Below are 24,702 nucleotides of genomic sequence, written 5' to 3' on the forward strand. Positions count from 1 at the left end.
CATCTAAAGAGTCACAAGACCAGCACTCACTTCACATCTAAAGAGTCACAAGACCAGCACTCACTTCACATCTAAAGAGTCACAAGACCAGCACTCACTTCACATCTAAAGAGTCACAAGACCAGCACTCACTTCACATCTAAAGAGTCACAAGACCAGCACTCACTTCACATCTAAAGAGTCACAAGACCAGCACTCACTTCACATCTAAAGAGTCACAAGACCAGCACTCACTTCACATCTCACAAGACCAGCACTCACTTCACATCACAAGACCAGCACTCACTTCACATCTAAAGAGTCACAAGACCAGCACTCACTTCACATCTAAAGAGTCACAAGACCAGCACTCACTTCACATCTAAAGACTTCACAAGACCAGCACTCACTTCACATCTAAAGAGTCACAAGACCTGCACTCACTTCACATCTAAAGAGTCACAAGACCAGCACTCACTTCACATCTAAAGAGTCACAAGACCAGCACTCACTTCACATCTAAAGAGTCACAAGACCAGCACTCACTTCACATCTAAAGAGTCACAAGACCCGCACTCACTTCACATCTAAAGAGTCACAAGACCAGCACTCACTTCACATCTAAAGAGTCACAAGACCAGCACTCACTTCACATCTAAAGAGTCACAAGACCAGCACTCACTTCACATCTAAAGAGTCACAAGACCAGCACTCACTTCACATCTAAAGAGTCACAAGACCAGCACTCACTTCACATCTAAAGAGTCACAAGACCAGCACTCACTTCACATCTAAAGAGTCACAAGACCCGCACTCACATCTAAAGAGTTACAAGACCAGCACTCACTTCACATCTAAAGAGTCACAAGACCAGCACTCACTTCACATCTAAAGAGTTACAAGACCAGCACTCACTTCACATCTAAAGAGTCACAAGACCAGCACTCACTTCACATCTAAAGAGTCACAAGACCAGCACTCACTTCACATCTAAAGAGTCACAAGACCAGCACTCACTTCACATCTAAAGAGTCACAAGACCAGCACTCACTTCACATCTAAAGAGTCACAAGACCCGCACTCACTTCACATCTAAAGAGTCACAAGACCCGCACTCACATCTAAAGAGTTACAAGACCAGCACTCACTTCACATCTAAAGAGTCACAAGACCAGCACTCACTTCACATCTAAAGAGTTACAAGACCCGCACTCACTTCACATCTAAAGAGTCACAAGACCAGCACTCACTTCACATCTAAAGAGTCACAAGACCAGCACTCACTTCACATCTAAAGAGTCACAAGACCAGCACTCACTTCACATCTAAAGAGTTACAAGACCAGCACTCACTTCACATCTAAAGAGTCACAAGACCCGCACTCACTTCACATCTAAAGAGTCACAAGACCAGCACTCACTTCACATCTAAAGAGTCACAAGACCAGCACTCACTTCACATCTAAAAGGTCAGAAGACCAGCACTCACTTCACATCTAAAGAGTCACAAGACCAGCACTCACTTCACATCTAAAGAGTCACAAGACCCGCACTCACTTCACATCTAAAGAGTCACAAGACCAGCACTCACTTCACATCTAAAGAGTCACAAGACCAGCACTCACTTCACATCTAAAGAGTCACAAGACCAGCACTCACTTCACATCTAAAGAGTCACAAGACCAGCACTCACTTCACATCTAAAGAGTCACAAGACCAGCACTCACTTCACATCTAAAGAGTTCACAAGACCAGCACTCACTTCACATCTAAAGAGTCACAAGACCAGCACTCACTTCACATCTAAAGAGTCACAAGACCAGCACTCACTTCACATCTAAAGAGTCACAAGACCAGCACTCACTTCACATCTAAAGAGTCACAAGACCAGCACTCACTTCACATCTAAAGAGTCACAAGACCAGCACTCACTTCACATCTAAAGAGTCACAAGACCAGCACTCACTTCACATCTAAAGAGTCACAAGACCAGCACTCACTTCACATCTAAAGAGTCACAAGACCAGCACTCACTTCACATCTCTACAAGAGCACTCACTTCACATCTAAAGAGTCACAAGACCAGCACTCACTTCACATCTAAAGAGTCACAAGACCAGCACTCACTTCACATCTAAAGAGTCACAAGACCAGCACTCACTTCACATCTAAAGAGTCACAAGACCAGCACTCACTTCACATCTAAAGAGTCACAAGACCAGCACTCACTTCACATCTAAAGACCAGCACTCACTTCACATCTAAAGAGTCACAAGACCAGCACTCACTTCACATCTAAAGAGTCACAAGACCAGCACTCACTTCACATCTAAAGAGCACTCACTTCACATCTAAAGACAAAGACCAGCACTCACTTCACATCTAAAGAGTCACAAGACCAGCACTCACTTCACATCTAAAGAGTCACAAGACCAGCACTCACTTCACATCTAAAGAGTCACAAGACCAGCACTCACTTCACATCTAAAGAGTCACAAGACCAGCACTCACTTCACATCTAAAGAGTCACAAGACCAGCACTCACTTCACATCTAAAGAGTCACAAGACCAGCACTCACTTCACATCTAAAGAGTTCACAAGACCAGCACTCACTTCACATCTAAAGAGTCACAAGACCAGCACTCACTTCACATCTAAAGAGTCACAAGACCAGCACTCACTTCACATCTAAAGAGTCACAAGACCAGCACTCACTTCACATCTAAAGAGTCACAAGACCAGCACTCACTTCACATCTAAAGAGTCACAAGACCAGCACTCACTTCACATCTAAAGAGTCACAAGACCCGCACTCACTTCACATCTAAAGAGTCACAAGACCAGCACTCACTTCACATCTAAAGAGTCACAAGACCAGCACTCACTTCACATCTAAAGAGTCACAAGACCAGCACTCACTTCACATCTAAAGAGTCACAAGACCAGCACTCACTTCACATCTAAAGAGTCACAAGACCAGCACTCACTTCACATCTAAAGAGTCACAAGACCAGCACTCACTTCACATCTAAAGAGTCACAAGACCAGCACTCACTTCACATCTAAAGAGTCACAAGACCAGCACTCACTTCACATCTAAAGAGTCACAAGACCAGCACTCACTTCACATCTAAAGAGTCACAAGACCAGCACTCACTTCACATCTAAAGAGTCACAAGACCAGCACTCACTTCACATCTAAAGAGTCACAAGACCAGCACTCACTTCACATCTAAAGAGTCACAAGACCAGCACTCACTTCACATCTAAAGAGTCACAAGACCAGCACTCACTTCACATCTAAAGAGTCACAAGACCAGCACTCACTTCACATCTAAAGAGTCACAAGACCAGCACTCACTTCACATCTAAAGAGTCACAAGACCAGCACTCACTTCACATCTAAAGAGTCACAAGACCAGCACTCACTTCACATCTAAAGAGTCACAAGACCAGCACTCACTTCACATCTAAAGAGTCACAAGACCAGCACTCACTTCACATCTAAAGAGTCACAAGACCAGCACTCACTTCACATCTAAAGAGTCACAAGAGAGTCACAAGCACTCACTTCACATCTAAAGAGTCACAAGACCAGCACTCACTTCACATCTAAAGAGTCACAAGACCAGCACTCACTTCACATCTAAAGAGTCACAAGACCAGCACTCACTTCACATCTAAAGAGTCACAAGACCAGCACTCACTTCACATCTAAAGAGTCACAAGACCAGCACTCACTTCACATCTAAAGAGTCACAAGACCAGCACTCACTTCACATCTAAAGACCAGCACTCACTTCACATCTAAAAGACCAGCACTCACTTCACATCTAAAGAGTCACAAGACCAGCACTCACTTCACATCTAAAAGACCAGCACTCACTTCACATCTAAAAGACAAGACCAGCACTCACTTCACATCTAAAGAGTCACAAGACCAGCACTCACTTCACATCTAAAGAGTCACAAGACCAGCACTCACTTCACATCTAAAGAGTCACAAGACCTAAAGAGCACTCACTTCACATCTAAAGAGTCACAAGACCAGCACTCACTTCACATCTAAAGAGTCACAAGACCAGCACTCACTTCACATCTAAAGAGTCACAAGACCAGCACTCACTTCACATCTAAAGAGTCACAAGACCAGCACTCACTTCACATCTAAAGAGTCACAAGACCCGCACTCACTTCACATCTAAAGAGTCACAAGACCAGCACTCACTTCACATCTAAAGAGTCACAAGACCAGCACTCACTTCACATCTAAAGAGTCACAAGACCAGCACTCACTTCACATCTAAAGAGTCACAAGACCAGCACTCACTTCACATCTAAAGAGTCACAAGACCAGCACTCACTTCACATCTAAAGAGTCACAAGACCAGCACAGCACATCACTTCACATCTCACATCTAAAGAGTCACAAGACCAGCACTCACTTCACATCTAAAGAGTCACAAGACCAGCACTCACTTCACATCTAAAGAGTCACAAGACCAGCACTCACTTCACATCTAAAGAGTCACAAGACCAGCACTCACTTCACATCTAAAGAGTCACAAGACCAGCACTCACTTCACATCTAAAGAGTCACAAGACCAGCACTCACTTCACATCTAAAGAGTCACAAGACCAGCACTCACTTCACATCTAAAGAGTCACAAGACCAGCACTCACTTCACATCTAAAGAGTCACAAGACCAGCACTCACTTCACATCTAAAGAGTCACAAGACCAGCACTCACTTCACATCTAAAGAGTCACAAGACCAGCACTCACTTCACATCTAAAGAGTCACAAGACCAGCACTCACTTCACATCTAAAGAGTCACAAGACCAGCACTCACTTCACATCTAAAGAGTCACAAGACCAGCACTCACTTCACATCTAAAGAGTCACAAGACCAGCACTCACTTCACATCTAAAGAGTCACAAGACCAGCACTCACTTCACATCTAAAGAGTCACAAGACCAAGAGCACTCACTTCACATCTAAAGAGTCACAAGACCCGCACTCAGACCTCACTTCACATCTAAAGAGTCACAAGACCAGCACTCACTTCACATCTAAAGAGTCACAAGACCAGCACTCACTTCACATCTAAAGAGTCACAAGACCAGCACTCACTTCACATCTAAAGAGTCACAAGACCAGCACTCACTTCACATCTAAAGAGTCACAAGACCAGCACTCACTTCACATCTAAAGAGTCACAAGACCAGCACTCACTTCACATCTAAAGAGTCACAAGACCAGCACTCACTTCACATCTACAAGACCAGCACTCACTTCACATCTAAAGAGTTACAAGACCAGCACTCACTTCACATCTAAAGAGTCACAAGACCAGCACTCACTTCACATCTAAAGAGTCACAAGACCAGCACTCACTTCACATCTAAAGAGTCACAAGACCAGCACTCACTTCACATCTAAAGAGTCACAAGACCAGCACTCACTTCACATCTAAAGAGTCACAAGACCAGCACTCACTTCACATCTAAAGAGTCACAAGACCAGCACTCACTTCACATCTAAAGAGTCACAAGACCAGCACTCACTTCACATCTAAAGAGTCACAAGACCAGCACTCACTTCACATCTAAAGAGTCACAAGACAAGCACTCACTTCACATCTAAAGAGTCACAAGACCAGCACTCACTTCACATCTAAAGAGTCACAAGACACAGCACTCACACTTCACATCTAAAGAGTCACAAGACCAGCACTCACTTCACATCTAAAGAGTCACAAGACCAGCACTCACTTCACATCTAAAGAGTCACAAGACCAGCACTCACTTCACATCTAAAGAGTCACAAGACCAGCACTCACTTCACATCTAAAGAGTCACAAGACCAGCACTCACTTCACATCTAAAGAGTCACAAGACCAGCACTCACTTCACATCTAAAGAGTCACAAGAGCACTCACTTCACATCTAAAGAGCACTCACTTCACAAGACCAGCACTCACTTCACATCTAAAGAGTCACAAGACCCGCACTCACTTCACATCTAAAGAGTCACAAGACCAGCACTCACTTCACATCTAAAGAGTCACAAGACCAGCACTCACTTCACATCTAAAGAGTCACAAGACCAGCACTCACTTCACATCTAAAGAGTCACAAGACCAGCACTCACTTCACATCTAAAGAGTCACATCTAAAGAGTCACAAGACCAGCACTCACTTCACATCTAAAGAGTCACAAGACCAGCACTCACTTCACATCTAAAGAGTCACAAGACCAGCACTCACTTCACATCTAAAGAGTCACAAGACCAGCACTCACTTCACATCTAAAGAGTCACAAGACCAGCACTCACTTCACATCTAAAGAGTCACAAGACCAGCACTCACTTCACATCTAAAGAGTCACAAGACCAGCACTCACTTCACATCTAAAGAGTCACAAGACCAGCACTCACTTCACATCTAAAGAGTCACAAGACCAGCACTCACTTCACATCTAAAGAGTCACTTCACAAGACAAGACCAGCACTCACTTCACATCTAAAGAGTCACAAGACCAGCACTCACTTCACATCTAAAGAGTCACAAGACCAGCACTCACTTCACATCTAAAGAGTCACAAGACCAGCACTCACTTCACATCTAAAGAGTCACAAGACCAGCACAACTTCACATCTAAAGAGTTACAAGACACTCACTTCACATCTAAAGAGTCACAAGACCCGCACTCACTTCACATCTAAAGAGTCACAAGACCCGCACTCACTTCACATCTAAAGAGTCACAAGACCAGCACTCACTTCACATCTAAAGAGTCACACATCTAAAAGACCAGCACTCACTTCACATCTAAAGAGTCACACAAGACCAGCACTCACTTCACATCTAAAGAGTCACAAGACCAGCACTCACTTCACATCTAAAGAGTCACAAGACCAGCACTCACTCACTTCACATCTAAAGAGTCACAAGACCAGCACTCACTTCACATCTAAAGAGTCACAAGACCAGCACTCACTTCACATCTAAAGAGTCACAAGACCAGCACTCACTTCACATCTAAAGAGTCACAAGACCAGCACTCACTTCACATCTAAAGAGTCACAAGACCAGCACTCACTTCACATCTAAAGAGTCACAAGACCAGCACTCACTTCACATCTAAAGAGTCACAAGACCAGCACTCACTTCACATCTAAAGAGTCACAAGACCAGCACTCACTTCACATCTAAAGAGTCACAAGACCAGCACTCACTTCACATCTAAAGAGTCACAAGACCCGCACTCACTTCACATCTAAAGAGTCACAAGACCAGCACTCACTTCACATCTAAAGAGTTACAAGACCAGCACTCACTTCACATCTAAAGAGTCACAAGACCAGCACTCACTTCACATCTAAAGAGTCACAAGACCAGCACTCACTTCACATCTAAAGAGTCACAAGACCAGCACTCACTTCACATCTAAAGAGTCACAAGACCAGCACTCACTTCACATCTAAAGAGTCACAAGACCGGCACTCACTTCACATCTAAAGAGTCACAAGACCAGCACTCACTTCACATCTAAAGAGTCACAAGACCAGCACTCACTTCACATCTAAAGAGTCACAAGACCAGCACTCACTTCACATCTAAAGAGTCACAAGACCAGCACTCACTTCACATCTAAAGAGTCACAAGACCAGCACTCACTTCACATCTAAAGAGTCACAAGACCAGCACTCACTTCACATCTAAAGAGTCACAAGACCAGCACTCACTTCACATCTAAAGAGTCACAAGACCAGCACTCACTTCACATCTAAAGAGTCACAAGACCAGCACTCACTTCACATCTAAAGAGTCACAAGACCAGCACTCACTTCACATCTAAAGAGTCACAAGACCAGCACTCACTTCACATCTAAAGAGTCACAAGACCAGCACTCACTTCACATCTAAAGAGTCACAAGACCAGCACTCACTTCACATCTAAAGAGTCACAAGACCAGCACTCACTTCACATCTAAAGAGTCACAAGACCAGCACTCACTTCACATCTAAAGAGTCACAAGACCAGCACTCACTTCACATCTAAAGAGTCACAAGACCAGCACTCACTTCACATCTCACAAGACTTCACATCTAAAGAGTCACAAGACAAGACCAGCACTCACTTCACATCTAAAGAGTCACAAGACCAGCACTCACTTCACATCTAAAGAGTCACAAGACCAGCACTCACTTCACATCTAAAGAGTCACAAGACCAGCACTCACTTCACATCTAAAGAGTCACAAGACCAGCACTCACTTCACATCTAAAGAGTCACAAGACCAGCACTCACTTCACATCTAAAGAGTTCACAAGACCAGCACTCACTTCACATCTAAAGAGTCACAAGACCAGCACTCACTTCACATCTAAAGAGTCACAAGACCAGCACTCACTTCACATCTAAAGAGTCACAAGACCCGCACTCACTTCACATCTAAAGAGTCACAAGACCAGCACTCACTTCACATCTAAAGAGTCACAAGACCAAGAGCACTCACTTCACATCTAAAGAGTCACAAGACCAGCACTCACTTCACATCTAAAGAGTCACAGGACCAGCACTCACTTCACATCTAAAGAGTTACAAGACCCGCACTCACTTCACATCTAAAGAGTCACAAGACCAGCACTCACTTCACATCTAAAGAGTCACAAGACCAGCACTCACTTCACATCTAAAGAGTCACAAGACCAGCACTCACTTCACATCTAAAGAGTCACAAGACCAGCACTCACTTCACATCTAAAGAGTCACAAGACCAGCACTCACTTCACATCTAAAGAGTCACAAGACCAGCACTCACTTCACATCTAAAGAGTCACAAGACCAGCACTCACTTCACATCTAAAGAGTCACAAGACCAGCACTCACTTCACATCTAAAGAGTCACAAGACCAGCACTCACTTCACATCTAAAGAGTCACAAGACCCGCACTCACTTCACATCTAAAGAGTTACAAGAAGACCAGCACTCACTTCACATCTAAAGAGTCACAAGACCCGCACTCACTTCACATCTAAAGAGTCACAAGACCAGCACTCACTTCACATCTAAAGAGTCACAAGACCCGCACTCACTTCACATCTAAAGAGTCACAAGACCAGCACTCACTTCACATCTAAAGAGTCACAAGACCAGCACTCACTTCACATCTAAAGAGTCACAAGACCAGCACTCACTTCACATCTAAAGAGTCACAAGACCAGCACTCACTTCACATCTAAAGAGTCACAAGACCAGCACTCACTTCACATCTAAAGAGTCACAAGACCAGCACTCACTTCACATCTAAAGAGTCACAAGACCAGCACTCACTTCACATCTAAAGAGTCACAAGACCAGCACTCACTTCACATCTAAAGAGTCACAAGACCCGCACTCACTTCACATCTAAAGAGTCACAAGACCAGCACTCACTTCACATCTAAAGAGTCACAAGACCAGCACTCACTTCACATCTAAAGAGTCACAAGACCAGCACTCACTTCACATCTAAAGAGTCACAAGACCAGCACTCACTTCACATCTAAAGAGTCACAAGACCAGCACTCACTTCACATCTAAAGAGTCACAAGACCAGCACTCACTTCACATCTAAAGAGTCACAAGACCAGCACTCACTTCACATCTAAAGAGTCACAAGACCAGCACTCACTTCACATCTAAAGAGTCACAAGACCAGCACTCACTTCACATCTAAAGAGTCACAAGACCAGCACTCACTTCACATCTAAAGAGTCACAAGACCAGCACTCACTTCACATCTAAAGAGTCACAAGACCAGCACTCACTTCACATCTAAAGAGTCACAAGACCAGCACTCACTTCACATCTAAAGAGTCACAAGACCCGCACTCACACTTCACATCTAAAGAGTCACAAGACCAGCACTCACTTCACATCTAAAGAGTCACAAGACCAGCACTCACTTCACATCTAAAGAGTCACAAGACCAGCACTCACTTCACATCTAAAGAGTCACAAGACCAGCACTCACTTCACATCTAAAAGAGTCAGAAGACCAGCACTCACTTCACATCTAAAGAGTCACAAGACCAGCACTCACTTCACATCTAAAGAGTCACAAGACCAGCACTCACTTCACATCTAAAGAGTCACAAGACCCGCACTCACTTCACATCTAAAGAGTCACAAGACCAGCACTCACTTCACATCTAAAGAGTCACAAGACCAGCACTCACTTCACATCTAAAGAGTCACAAGACCAGCACTCACTTCACATCTAAAGAGTCACAAGACCAGCACTCACTTCACATCTAAAGAGTCACAAGACCAGCACTCACTTCACATCTAAAGAGTCACAAGACCCGCACTCACTTCACATCTAAAGAGTCACAAGACCAGCACTCACTTCACATCTAAAGAGTCACAAGACCAGCACTCACTTCACATCTAAAGAGTCACAAGACCCGCACTCACTTCACATCTAAAGAGTCACAAGACCAGCACTCACTTCACATCTAAAGAGTCACAAGACCAGCACTCACTTCACATCTAAAGAGTCACAAGACCAGCACTCACTTCACATCTAAAGAGTCACAAGACCAGCACTCACTTCACATCTAAAGAGTCACAAGACCAGCACTCACTTCACATCTAAAGAGTCACAAGACCAGCACTCACTTCACATCTAAAGAGTCACAAGACCAGCACTCACTTCACATCTAAAGAGTCACAAGACCAGCACTCACTTCACATCTAAAGAGTCACAAGACCAGCACTCACTTCACATCTAAAGAGTCACAAGACCAGCACTCACTTCACATCTAAAGAGTCACAAGACCAGCACTCACTTCACATCTAAAGAGTCACAAGACCAGCACTCACTTCACATCTAAAGAGTCACAAGACCAGCACTCACTTCACATCTAAAGAGTCACAAGACCAGCACTCACTTCACATCTAAAGAGTCACAAGACCAGCACTCACTTCACATCTAAAGAGTCACAAGACCAGCACTCACTTCACATCTAAAGAGTCACAAGACCAGCACTCACTTCACATCTAAAGAGTCACAAGACCAGCACTCACTTCACATCTAAAGAGTCACAAGACCAGCACTCACTTCACATCTAAAGAGTCACAAGACCAGCACTCACTTCACATCTAAAAAGTTACAAGAAGACCAGCACTCACTTCACATCTAAAAAGTCACAAGACCAGCACTCACTTCACATCTAAAGAGTTACAAGACCAGCACTCACTTCACATCTAAAGAGTCACAAGACCAGCACTCACTTCACATCTAAAGAGTCACAAGACCAGCACTCACTTCACATCTAAAGAGTTACAAGACCAGCACTCACTTCACATCTAAAAAGTTACAAGAAGACCAGCACTCACTTTACATCTAAAAGGTCACAAGAGCAGCACTCATTTCACATCTAGATTTACAAGACCAGCACTCACTTCACATCTAAATAGTCACAAGACCAGCACTCACTTCACATCTAAAAAGATAGTAGACCAGCACTCACTTCACACCTAAAAAGTTACAAGAAGACCAGCACTCACTTCACATTTAAAAAAAAAAAAAAGTTTACTTTATTTTTTAAAGCCCTTTGATAATGTACTGTGTTATAAAGTGGCAATGCAATGCTAAGGTTAAAAATAAGTGAATAAGATTCTTAAAGTTAAAATGTATCCATTAAAACAAGGTTGATAATGAATTTCGTTATGAAAGTTATGAAACTGAACAAGTTATGAAAACCTCTGCGTAAAATACACGTTTAATTAATGGTTCGATCCATAACCTTAAAACAGTGAATAAAACAATAGTAAAAATACTCATAGGTAAGTAGACAAATGTTTTGCCAGGTGTCTTCTTTACTGTATCTCGGGGGAGAAGCCAATCACAGTCCTCAAGGGCCATATCCTTTCGTTTTCTTCCAACCAGCTTTATATGCAAGTCTGACTTGCTGGTTAACGACCCTAGAACCTGTTATCTGTAGTTTTAGCTAGTTAGATTATTTTAAGTAATGCGTTATTGTAATTAGTTACGTTTCAAAAGACACTTTCTATTACTACCTGTATTAAAATGTTAATGGGCAGTCTTCCTGACCATTCATAGGATAGATAACTATATAAAGTAGAAACTGTACTCATTATGGTATACTATATATGGCTTTTACTGAATTCATAGGTAATTAAACATACAGTACCTGCCACCATACGTAGGTGTCTTCAGACAGCACAGTGTTTTCGGACATCAAGGGCCTCATGGAGTGATTGAAACGCTCATCAAACCAGGGAGAAGTATGAGCCTCGGAGACACAGTGTTCACAGGCACAGGGCTTGTTGTGCAGGGCTCTGTCTGACCAGCCATGAAGTATATTCAGATAGTACATGGAGGACTCATGGTAGGAGTACCTCAACACAACAGTGGTCAGGGTGAGAAGGAAGCACAACAGGGTCAGGACTATCTGTTTCCTCTGCATCATCCTGAGCATTTTCTTATTAGCATTAAGTTATGCTTCCAAAGCTGTTGGATCCAGGGTACCAAATAGGAGGTCTACAGTTTATTTATTTCAGGCTTCTTAGCAGTAGGTCAACGGTAGAAGGGCTTTTCACAAAGAAATCACTAAAAAGTCAGAACTACCATAATGCCTCTTTGCAGGAGGAATGTGGCTGAGGGAAGATCAAAAAACATGCATCCAAGATGGTCAGCATTCGAAGGATAGAGTGCCCTTGGAAATGGGTTTGAGGGTCTAACCAAACACCAAACACGTAGCAATGTGGAGGTAAGACCAACTATGAAAACTTAATCCAGTTGCAGTTTTTAATGCTTGACTCAAAAGTTTCATTCAGTGGTCAAATGGAGTGTCAGCTTGATTGTGGAGACATGCCACAGTTGTAGGACCATGACTTCTGGCCATTACCTGAATACAAGAAACAGAAGAGAGTCAGGACAATGAACACACAGTTATTCTGTATGGGCCGTTTACTTCACTGTATCCCTAAATATGACTTTACACCACAGTCTAGCTAAATACAATATGACTGTACACCATTTACATTTCTAGTTAACATAACATAATTTAAGATTATGTGTGCTCTCTATCTTGCTCTGATGTTGCTTCTGCCTAAATCATTGCTTACCTTCCTTACTGACTCTGCAAAAGTTTCCTTTCCTAAATTTCATGACCACTAATGAGCAAGTGAAAATGTCCCCACCCCCCCCTGCAAGTATGACAGCCCCGATTTAGGTGAAATCTCTAAGCAAAATCAGAATGTACAGCTGCTCACCCCTAGGGGTCATTTTTAAAACCCCCTCACCTCATCATTTCAACTTTTAGCAGTGGTTGAAAAACGACACATTTGTTGGAATAGTTAGTAAGCATGGTAAAAAGTGATCAAATTCAAAACCACATTATACTATAGAGCGAAGGACAACACACACAATATAAGTATTCATTTAACCTCTACTGTCTAACAGAGCTGCACCAGCTGAGATGGGAAGACCTGAAGCAGGTTTCCACATGTGCCAGCTTTGTAAATGAGTTGTAAAGCACACCACGTTCAATCACCTCATTTCCTCTGCTGTTCACTCAAGAAGTAGCTATGCATTTACTACAGTGCTGTGAGTGCATGCGACAGAAACACAATGAGTTCTGGTGATAAATCTTCCTCCCGACCTGTGAGGTCACTAAAGAACGGGAGGAGAAGTATCTGGAAGGGCTGGCCTGACAGTTTGTTTCCAGGGCCGGGAAGTGGGTCAGCCTGGAAAGAAGCGAGACTCTGTTGTAAGACAGTATTGACCTGAAAGGTAAATGAGGGGCAGCTGCAAGTAATAAGGCAGCTGCAACTGTTTACCTAGATGTCATGCGGGATTACATATAGGGGCCAGGGTAACGCTGATCTTTTTTCCTTCATTTGGGTTAATGTTAGGAGAGAAGGACTGAGAGAGGAGCTCTCAGAGAGTATTTTGTGAAAAGTGTTATACATGTTGTGTGTTATTTCTGTCTGTCTGTAATTGTCTATCTTTGTCGCACTATTAGACAGTTAACGCACACCTCTGGAGCTGTCGAAAGGGAAGCACTGTCCGGAGCACCACTGCACTGAGCACCTGCACGTTTTCGGTCACCCCAGGACTGGTGGCCATGCCATTGTTTTTGTTTGGGACTGTGCCCTTGTTTTCGTTATCCCTGTGCTTTACAAATTGTTGTGTATTGCCGTGGATTTATTATTTGACGGTCGCCAGACCTGGAAAAAGAGCAATAAAGCACTTATTCACTGAATCACCGTTGTTGTTCATCACTCCTGCACCGCATCACTGCTACACCTGTTCCCCTTACCAGCCAGTTTGCCACAGTGCATTATTGAAATATTACTGAAGGAAGCTCACATACAAAGGTTGAAATATTTGTAGAAAATCGAGTCTATCACACTATAGCCTTTTTTGGAGGTTAGGAGTGTATGGGAGAAGTCTGGCGAAGATGAAGAGTGTGTTGATACATAGCGGTCCCTGTTTAATCAGGAAACTAACAGTTTTCAGATCTCCAGTCCTACTGGCAGCTACAGTAACAGCATTAAATGTGATTTGCAGGTATGGTTCTCTAAAATGTGTGCATACTGGTATCTGGGGATGGCTTGATTTTACTGTTCCATCAGACAGAAGCTTGATAGGAAAAAGAACCCTTACTATTTAGACTTGGGTTAACTGAATAAACAGATGAAACATTTTGAAGCTTATCTTTACTAACCTATTGTTATTGCTGTGTTTATTATTATTATTATTATTATTATTATTATTATTATTATTATTATTATTATTATTATTATTCTGCCAAAAGTTTGTCGTAGAGTCATGAAAACGCATATGTAAGTGTGGACAACCAGACTGGCATCACTAAGTTGAAAAAGTTCACAGTTTGGCCACTAGGCTAGATTTCGTGAAAATATTGGATAATTTTCAAAACTCTTGTCGACAAAAACAACTTAAGATGGAGATCTGACAATGTCAGCATAGAGCGCATGAATGACCTATTTAAATGGAGGAACTTAAACTACAGCGGCTGATAGACTGAAAGACGAGACTGCGTATTTCGTGATCAGCAAAAGCCTCTTTGGGCTTATTGCGTTATAGTGTGCTCTGCAATCCTTTAGTTTTGCTTCAAATAAAGGCACTTTTTAATATAAAATATAATAACATGAAACAGGATAAAACAGGGTAGCCCTTCTTTTTTGTATGCACTTCCCAGTGACAGCGTGGGAGAAGTACAGGCGTGGAAAAGTGCAGAGCAGTTTAAAAGCAGTAAGGAGAAATTACATCTTTAATTGCTTTAATCAGAAAACACAGGACACTGGGAAAACACTGCAGCTCAAAGTCAAAGAGCTGCGTGTGTTTTTCTGATAACAAACAAGCTGAAAGTCAGAGCAGCTGATTCAAATTCAGCGCCGTTCTGAGACACGGAGAAGGGGAGGAGCCAACAGCACAGCAGAACAACGCAGTCTTCCCAGCGACAGAGAGTGGAAGCGACAGCGTGGAAGAAGTACAGGCGTGGAAAAGTTCAGAGCAGTTTAGAAGCAGGTTGAAAGCGGGTTGACAGCTGCAGAAGAAACTAAACTTAAAAAAAAAAAAAAAAAAAAAAAGTTAACAAGCCAGTAATCTGTGACACCTGCATGATGTGGAAAATCCGAGAAAACACAGCAGCGCTAAACCAAGTGTGTGTAAAGTGCCGCACGATCCAGGACTTGCATAAACTAACAAGTGGAGCTGGAAGAAATGAGACAGAAACAGGATCTTGAGGAGCTGGCACACCCACAATTCATGGAAGTCTGTACCACCCCTAAAGACTGAAAGACACCAGGGGGATAGAAGGTCAGAAAAGTTGAGTTCAGGTAGGCAGAAGCAGGGAAAAAAAGAAACTTCGTCAAACACAACCACCATAAATCAAAACATCTAACAAATTTGAGCAAAACCAACATCAAGAGAATGAAAGGAACAACATCCAGGACCCTATTAACAGTGGTGACCAGACAGCCAAAAGAAGGGAGGTCATGATTGTTGGGGACTTCATATTAAGAAACACAGCAAGTTCAGTTCGCAGTTTGGACCCCCTTACTACAACAGTGTGCTGCATTCTGGGAGCCTCTGTCAAGCACATCACTGAGAACGTGGACAGGCTCCTAAAACGAACAGGAGAGGACCCGGAAGTAATCATCCACATTGGTACAAACAACATTGGAAGAGACAGACCAAAATCCCTGCAAAACAAATTCAGAGAACTAGGAAGGAAATTAAAAGACAAGACCAAAACTGTGGTATTTTCTAAGATACTGCAAAGGACCATATGGACAGCTGGAAATAATTAATCTAAACACATGGCTGAAGACGTGGTGCACACAGGAAGGCTTCACCTATCTTGATCATTGGACCACATTCTACAACAAGGACTATCTGTATAGACAGGATGGACTGCACTTAAATAAAAATGGAACCAATCTACTTGGAGAAAAGATCCTCGAGCAGGTTCAGAAGCATTTAAACTAGAAAGGAAGGGGGGGGGGGAATCAACAAAAAAACAGAAGGGAGACCGCATCAAAACAAGAACAACAATTCAGGTAAGACAAAAATTAAATGCATTTATCTAAATGCTTGAAGTATCAGAAAAAAAACAAAAAAACAGTTCCTATCCAGTTTTAAATAACTTTAGCATAACCGAGGCAGAAGTGTTAAAGGGACTAGGAGCTCTTAAAATAAACATATCCCTTGGGCCGGATGAGATCCTCCCAATAGTACTCAAAGAAATGAAAGAAGTAATTTACAAACCGCTAACCAAGATCGTGCAGCAGTCTCTTGACACAGGGATGGTACCGACAGACTGGAAAATTGCAAACGTAATACCGATCCACAAAAAGGGAAACAAAACTGAACCAGGTAACTACAGACCAGTAAGCCTGACTTCTATTATATGCAAAGTTATGGAAACTATAATAAGATCCAAAATGGAAAATTAAAAAAGTAACAGTATCCTGGGAGACAGTCAACATGGTTTAGGAAAGGGAGATCGTGTCTCTCTAACCTGCTTGATTTTTTTGAGGATGCAACATCGATAATGGATAATTGCAAAGTGTATGACATGGTTTATTTAGATTTCCAGAAAGCTTTTGATAAAGTCCCGCACAAAAGATTAATTCTCAAACCGAACGCAGTAGGGATTCAAGGAAACACATGTACATGGTTTAGGGAGTGATTAACATGTAGAAAACAGAAAGTACTGATTAGAGGAGAAACCTCAGAATGGAGTGTGGTAACCAGTGGAGTACCACAGGGATCAATATTCGGTCCTCTGCTATTCCTAATCTACATTAATGATTTAGATTCTGGTATAGTAAGCAGACTTGTTAAATTTGCAGATGACACAAAAATAGGAGTAGTGGCAAACACTGTTGCAGCAGCAAAGGTCATTCAAAATGATCTAGACAAGATTCAGAACTGGGCAGACACATGGCAAAATAAATATCATATGGGTGATACTGCAATTGAAGAAGGAATCTATGAAAAAGACCTAGGAGTTTATGTTGACTCAGAAATGTCTTCATCTAGACAATGTGGGGAAGCTATAAAAAATGCCAACAAGATGCTCGGATACATTGTGAAAAGTGTTGAATTTAAATCAAGGGAAGTAATGTTAAAACTGTACAATGCACTAGTAAGACCTCACCTTGAATATTGTGTTCAGTTTTGGTCACCTCGCTACAAAAAGGATATTGCTGCTCTAGAAAGAGTGCAAAGAAGAGCGACCAGAATTATTCCAGGTTTAAAAGGCATGTCGTAGGCAGACAGGCTAAAAGAATTGAATCTGTTCAGTCTTGAACAAAGAAGACTACGTGGCGACCTAATTCAAGCATTCAAAATTCTAAAAGGTATTGACAGTGTCAACCCAAGGGACTTTTTAAGCCTGAAAAAAGAAACAAGGACCAGGGGTCACAAATGGAGATTAGACAAAGGTGCATTCAGAACAGAAAATAGGAGACACTTTTTTTCACAGAGAATTGTGAGGGTCTGGAATCAACTCCCCAGTAATGTTGTTGAAGCCGACACCCTGGGATCCTTCAAGAAGCTGCTTGATGAGATTCTGGGATCAATAAGCTACTAACAACCAAACGAGCAAGATGGGCCGAATGGCCTCCTCTCGTTTGTAAACTTTCTTATGTTCTTATGTTCACTGAATACATTTGCATCACGTCCATCAAAAAAACCCAACAAAAATAAAACATTTGTTTGGTACAATTATAATATAACAACCTGTGTGGCTTTGCATTTTTCTTGTTCTTACTGCGACTGGCTGCAACAGGGCTAGCCAGAGACTGAATGTTTGTTGGATTTATTTTTCCTGTGTACAGTTTCCTAGTAACTGAAGACATTGTATTCTGGGAGATGTAGTTGTTAGTGGAAGCTTTAGGGGATGCAGACAAGCTGTGCAGCAGAATTCCTGTGCGTAATTGCATGCATTCGATTTAAATTTAGTGCGCGTTTCAGAATTTTGAATGCATAAACACGGCAGGAATGCATCTTATCTGCACCTCTGGGACTTTTAGTTTTAGTATAAGAAAATTACTCTACTATAATAACAAACATTTCCAATAGGACCACAGTTTAGATACCTTATACACATATACACAGACAAGCTATTAAATTTTTAACAATTTTTAAGAACATGAATTAGTTATTATTAGTTTATATTAGGCTAGATAGCTATTTGATTATTAATAACAACATGAATATATTCATAAATGTATTGACATTTATACCTTGTTTAAAATGTACATTAATTCAAATGGCGTCATTAGGATGAGAGCGGCACATTTCCATACAGTCAGCTCAACCACTTCATCACTTAATATAACCAAGATAATACCCTAATAATCATGAATAGGATCTCCCGGATACTTGTAACTCTCTCAACTAGGGATCTCAACATGTAGACAAAGTGCTGGGGTTAATCACATACAAAACAAATAGAAAAACACTTGTAAGCGCTGAGTTTCCTTTTTTTTGTTCAAGTGCAGCTCCCTCGTATATTCACAGCTATACTTTACGTATTGCGCTTCATAGTTCACAAGGAAGGAAGGTACTGAACAGAAATGATCAGTCAAATGCTGCAAATCCATAACTGTTTATGAGGTATTTATTTTTGAGATTGTTGTGTCTGTAAACCAACCCTCAAACATTTGGTAATATTAATTATCATGCACATTATACACAATATTCGATTATGTTTTAAAGTGTATATAATGCATATGTACATGTACACTGACTAATGTCTTGGCTGTAAATAGGTACAATTTAATTCATTGTTATGTCAACTGTTGAAGTCTGCATTGGAGATAGCGCTGTCAATCATGATACTGCGTCAAGGGTAACGTCACAGACTAAGAGTTATGGGCGGAACATTTAAAATAAATAAATAAATAAATACATTGTAAAAAATGAAATGGATAAAGTCATGATCCACAAGAACCACAAGACATAAGTGACCTAATGAATTCAAATAAAATTACCCGCAGAGATTTATTGAACTGATGAATACCCACTTACTCATTCTTGGTGGTGGAACCCGACTGTGCATGCGTGACGAAAATTTGAAATAACTCGCTAAATACTTTATCAATTTTTTTGTTTCCTACAAAAGGCACTCCCAGTCAAGTACTGTCCGTCTGCCCGATATGGTGTTTAAACACACAGCAGTTTTTGAGTTACTGTAGCGCTAAAAAAATTCTAATTTGTTAAAAAATATATTTCTTAAAAAAACTAGTTTGTCAAAACAACTGTTTGCACGATTCTGTAACTTAAAAACTACCGTAGGGATTTTCATGAAACTTGGACAAAAAAATTCAAGAAAACATAGCCCTCAAAATGGAGTTTAAACAAGGCCCTGCCAGCCGCACTATTGCAACGTTATAACACAGTGGGCAGAATGCTACGTATGGAAGCTCTGATCTGATGAGACAGCAATCTCAGCTCCTGTGGAGAAAAAGGGTAACGGCAATCGTTTCAGACTGCTGCTGCTGCTGGCAGGCAAGAGGAACAGATGTACCTACTCCACGACCTAACCACAAACACTACGACATGGGCACAGCTAATGGTTACCAAGTATACAAGACCAGGGGAGCAGAGGTCCCATTACAATGGTGGAATACCACAATACAGCAAAAAGCAACAGGTACAGGAGATATGTGTGTGTTTTTAATCCATTAAAAACACCCTATGGCAAGGCTGAGGCTGCTGCCACCACGTGGGGTCGGGTAGCGTTGAGGCAAAGGCTGGCACGTGTAGGGAACACCAGATATGACTGCATACATTTATTAACAAATTAAACAAAAGCAAAAGATTGAAACCAACATTCAAATCAAAATGCTAATCAAAAACGCAGCCAAGCTTTGCTACCACAGTGAAGAGAAAGGGAGCACAACCTGCTGCTCTCTGTCCTTTCACTAAACTAAATGAGCCAAGAGAACAGCATACGGCTCCTCTTATATACCATGTAACCAAGGCTGACAGGCAATCAATTAATTAGCACCTGGCCACATTGTGCACATGGATTTGGCAGGAATGGGATTTTAACTCCATACCTGCCAAATTTGCAAAAACACAGTTTATTTCTAAAACACAAACACACTACTGACACTCCCACATTATTAAAGGGTATTGTTAATTCTACAGCCAGGTCGGATGCATAGAAGCTTGAAACACCATAAGATTCTGAAGGCAGTACAAAGTCCATTGCACCTGCAAAAGTCAATAGCAGAGCTGTCCAATCACAGTGCTGGGGGGCCATTCCATTGGTTCAATTAAACAATTTGGAACAGGGTTGGAACAAAGACCAGGAATGGAAGGGCCAACTTTGACCACCAATGGTCAATAGGCGAGGAGGACACTCTGGCCAACAATAAGCGTCTGGTTTCTAGTATTTGGTGCTGCGCATGAGGTAATGCCTGCAAAGATAAATATACCAGCTCTCACAGTGGTGAAGGTCTGGTGCTGAAGAATGCAAGGCACTGCTTTTGTGACAAGCATCGGGTTGCCTTGCCTCCCTCCTTGATTATCTCTCCAGAGTCTGTCGATTCCTTTTAAGATTCAAAACTTTCAAGTCTCTCCTAACCTCTTTGTTCTCTAGGCTAGGTTCAGTGCCCTCAATGTATCTTCATAACTCATACCTTTCTATCCCTAGGCACTCCTCAAGGAGGCAGTGTGGTCCAGTGGTTAAAGTCCAGGTCTTGTAACCAGAAGGTCACTGGTTCAAATCTCACCTCTGCCCCTGACTGACTCACTGTGTGACCCTGAACAAGTTACTCAACCTCTTTGTGCACCATCTTGCAGATGAGATGTTAAATCAATGTCTTATTGTAAGTGACTCTGCATATAATGCACAGTTCATAGCCTACCTCTGTAAAACACTTTGTGAGGGTGGTCCTGTATGAAAGGCTCTATATAAAAAGAAAGATATTATTATTTATTTGCTGGACTCTGCAAAGCTGCAATATTCTTCTTGTAATGTCTTCATTTCAAAGTGCAGCCTCACCCGTGTGCATGATACAAGCTCATCATAATCTCCTTTGGTTACTGTCAGAGAGACAGCTACAAGCCATGTTATTCCTCAAGGTGGGGAACACTTACTGTAACATAATAAACATAATATTTAAAGCATGTATCACCCACATGTATTACCGTGAAACTCCCATAACTCTGGTAACAATGCCAGCTGTAAATATTTTAAAGCCTTTTGTATAACCAGCATGGTCTGCTTTCACTCCTCGATCCTCCACTGTGTATTGAATAAACTGGAAATGGTTGCATTAAACCCCATGTGCAGTATTGAATGCACCATGAGTCACCACTTTTCAGATATGCTTAAAAACATAATAAAAGCATCATAACTGCTGTGTTACCAACATCATTTTCTTAAATAGCTTCACACTTACCTGTTTAGCCTAAACTTGTTGTTTCTTTAAACATTCTTTTAGTATTTCTAAAGGTTTGCTAATAGTTTATAACTGTTGTATGCATTCTGCTGTCACGTCTGCTGCGTCTCGCAGATTCTCACGTACTCTTTTTATTCGGTCTTATTTATTTTCTGTTTACTCTGCACACACTCTGAACTCAGGGGAGACGTTAGGAGGACAGAGATATTATAAACTCCCAGTGGTTTATGCTTGAGCAATAAGTAAGCTGTCGACGAGCTGTAAGTAAGACCATATAACCTTTATTTAATCGGAAAGAAAGACACTCAAGACTCATTCATTTTAAGTTTTACGAATCAGAACAATGCTCTTTCGCTTTATTAAAATGCTTTTAATATTTGGAAAAAGGTAGGTTGATCAGACCTCCAAATTCCAATACACGCGGTCTACAAGCACCCACTTCTATATTTCAGTTTCATTCAATATAACACTCTCTTAATACCAAAACATAGTTTCAAAACCTTATAGCAATGCAACCAATACATGCAAGATATATTCATATTAGTAATATGCTTACCTCCTATTATAAGGAAAAGTAGCGTGAACAAAGGAATCAGTCTGGTGGAGATTTGCAAGTGATGGACCACTTCACCCTGTCAAGCAAAGGTCTTGAATGTGGTGCCCCTTTGCGAAAAGTGTGAGTTTTTATAGGATTCGTCTCCATAGGAATACATGGAGAATCTTTATCAAGTCTAATTCTTATCTCTTTGGCACACAACAGCCTAAAAATGTAGAGCCTTGTGTCAGCAATTTTTCAAGATACGACACCTGGTCTACACATCCAATCATAAGAACATAAGAACATAAGAAAGTTTACAAACGAGAGGAGGCCATTCGGCCCATCTTGCTCGTTTGGTTGTTAGTAGCTTATTGATTCCAAAATCTCATCAAGCAGCTTCTTGAAGGATCCCAGGGTGTCAGCTTCAACAACATTACTGGGGAGTTGATTCCAGACCCTCACAATTCTCTGTGTAAAAAAGTGTCTCCTATTTTCTGTTCTGAATGCCCCTTTTTCTAAACTCCATTTGTGACCCCTGGTCCTTGTTTCTTTTTTCAGGCTGAAAAAGTCCCTTGGGTTGACACTGTCAATACCTTTTAGAATTTTGAATGCTTGAATTAGGTTGCCACGTAGTCTTCTTTGTTCAAGACTGAACAGATTCAATTCTTTTAGCCTGTCTGCATATGACATGCCTTTTAAGCCCGGAATAATTCTGGTCGCTCTTCTTTGCACTCTTTCATGATCTCACCAGCTCATTTCTTGACCTCTCCTCTATCTAAAAAGCTAGGTGAAACAAAGAAAATAATATTATTTTGACTATATAAGTCTTGTTTGAAATATATACAATACTATAGTGTTATGTTGAGTATATAAGTGTTGTTTAAAGTATATACAACACTAATGTTATTGTTGAATATATAAGTGTTGTTTGAAATATATACAACACTATTAGTTATGATTATATTGATTAAATGTATTAATGTCTAATAATATATTCCCTCATGCCATTCTATTCTTCAAATTAGTTTTCCTTCTCTCTTTACAGGCGTGTGCTTAACAGATATTATAGGGAACTTCCAACTTATGTTTTTAATATATGAGTTTCTCTCCATGGATAATCTATTTGTTTTTTATTTAAGTGTAAGATTGTAATGTCTCTGTCCTATGAGTTTCCTAACAGCACGAATTCAGCTGAACTGCGGACGACCTCCTATTTTTTTCAGCGGCACACAAACCAGCTAAAATCGGTTCGGTAGCTGTGCACTTAGCTTTCCAATTTCCAGCGATAATCAAGGTTTTTTCCAATGTTTCTATGGCGAGAAGACACTCTAACCTTGATGCTGTTAGATAAGAGAACTCCGCTCTTCATGCCAACTATCCCTTCACTTTCTGGCACGACTTCAATACAGGCTCACAGCAAGTTTTAAAGTTTTTACTTTCTTAAAACCCATCTTCTATTCTTTTTCTTAAAATTACTTTTTAAGCTTCTTATTTTATTTTTCAAACAATATCCCTTTATGTTGCATCATCTTTTAACTCAGAGTCAAACTAGACAGTTTACTCCCTATAGAACACGATTATTAACTATTTTAAATGCGAACCTATCTTGACGAGAAACAATTTCATGTATATTATTATAACAGGCAGTGTTAAGCATATGGTCTTACACGCACAAATAGCTTATAGTAAAAAGCAAGCATATTAAACCTTATTTCAACATTTAACATAATTTTCTTAGGCTAAAAAGGGTGCTGCAGAAACTTGCATTCAATTCTGGGAATCAAGCCCATCTTGATAAGAAACTGCCTAAAAACTAGCAACTTGTATCAAACTATACCAGCTTCTACTGCATGATTTTATATAAAGAAAATACATAAGTTTCACAATTAAGAATTAAAACAGCATTATGCATTACTTTTGATTACACACTTACACAATTTTCCAAACTAAAGATTATACAAACAATACAAAGGATTAAAACACATATTATTGCATTAATACATTTCATTTTAAATTCTCCAGTCTATGTCTCAGGTTCCACTCAGGTAGGCTCAGTGAACATGATAATAGGCTCTCGAATCCATCGTCTCGCATCACAGGTGTGAGTCGCCATGACTTTGACTTCGTACCTACAAGACACTTGTACACGCTTAGTAGGAACACCTTCCTCACATTCTAATTTTCCCAGATGCGCCCATTTTAGAACA

At 41.2% G+C, this 24,702-nt stretch overlaps 1 protein-coding gene across 1 annotated transcript in view; it reads right to left on the reverse strand.

The window, feature by feature from the left end:
* The window catches only part of LOC121314019 (CMP-N-acetylneuraminate-beta-galactosamide-alpha-2,3-sialyltransferase 1-like), a 62,851-nt gene that overhangs the window by 14,731 nt on the left and 23,418 nt on the right, over positions 1–24,702 (reverse strand). Inside the window, exon 2 of the mRNA XM_041246780.1 lies at positions 12,192–12,908. Within this exon, the coding sequence (XP_041102714.1) occupies positions 12,192–12,479 (288 nt within the window). The 5' untranslated portion in view covers positions 12,480–12,908. The remainder of the gene's footprint in view (positions 1–12,191; positions 12,909–24,702) is intronic.

Source organism: Polyodon spathula, chromosome 4, assembly GCF_017654505.1.
Source record: "Polyodon spathula isolate WHYD16114869_AA chromosome 4, ASM1765450v1, whole genome shotgun sequence".
In the NCBI taxonomy this organism is placed as follows: domain Eukaryota; kingdom Metazoa; phylum Chordata; class Actinopteri; order Acipenseriformes; family Polyodontidae; genus Polyodon; species Polyodon spathula.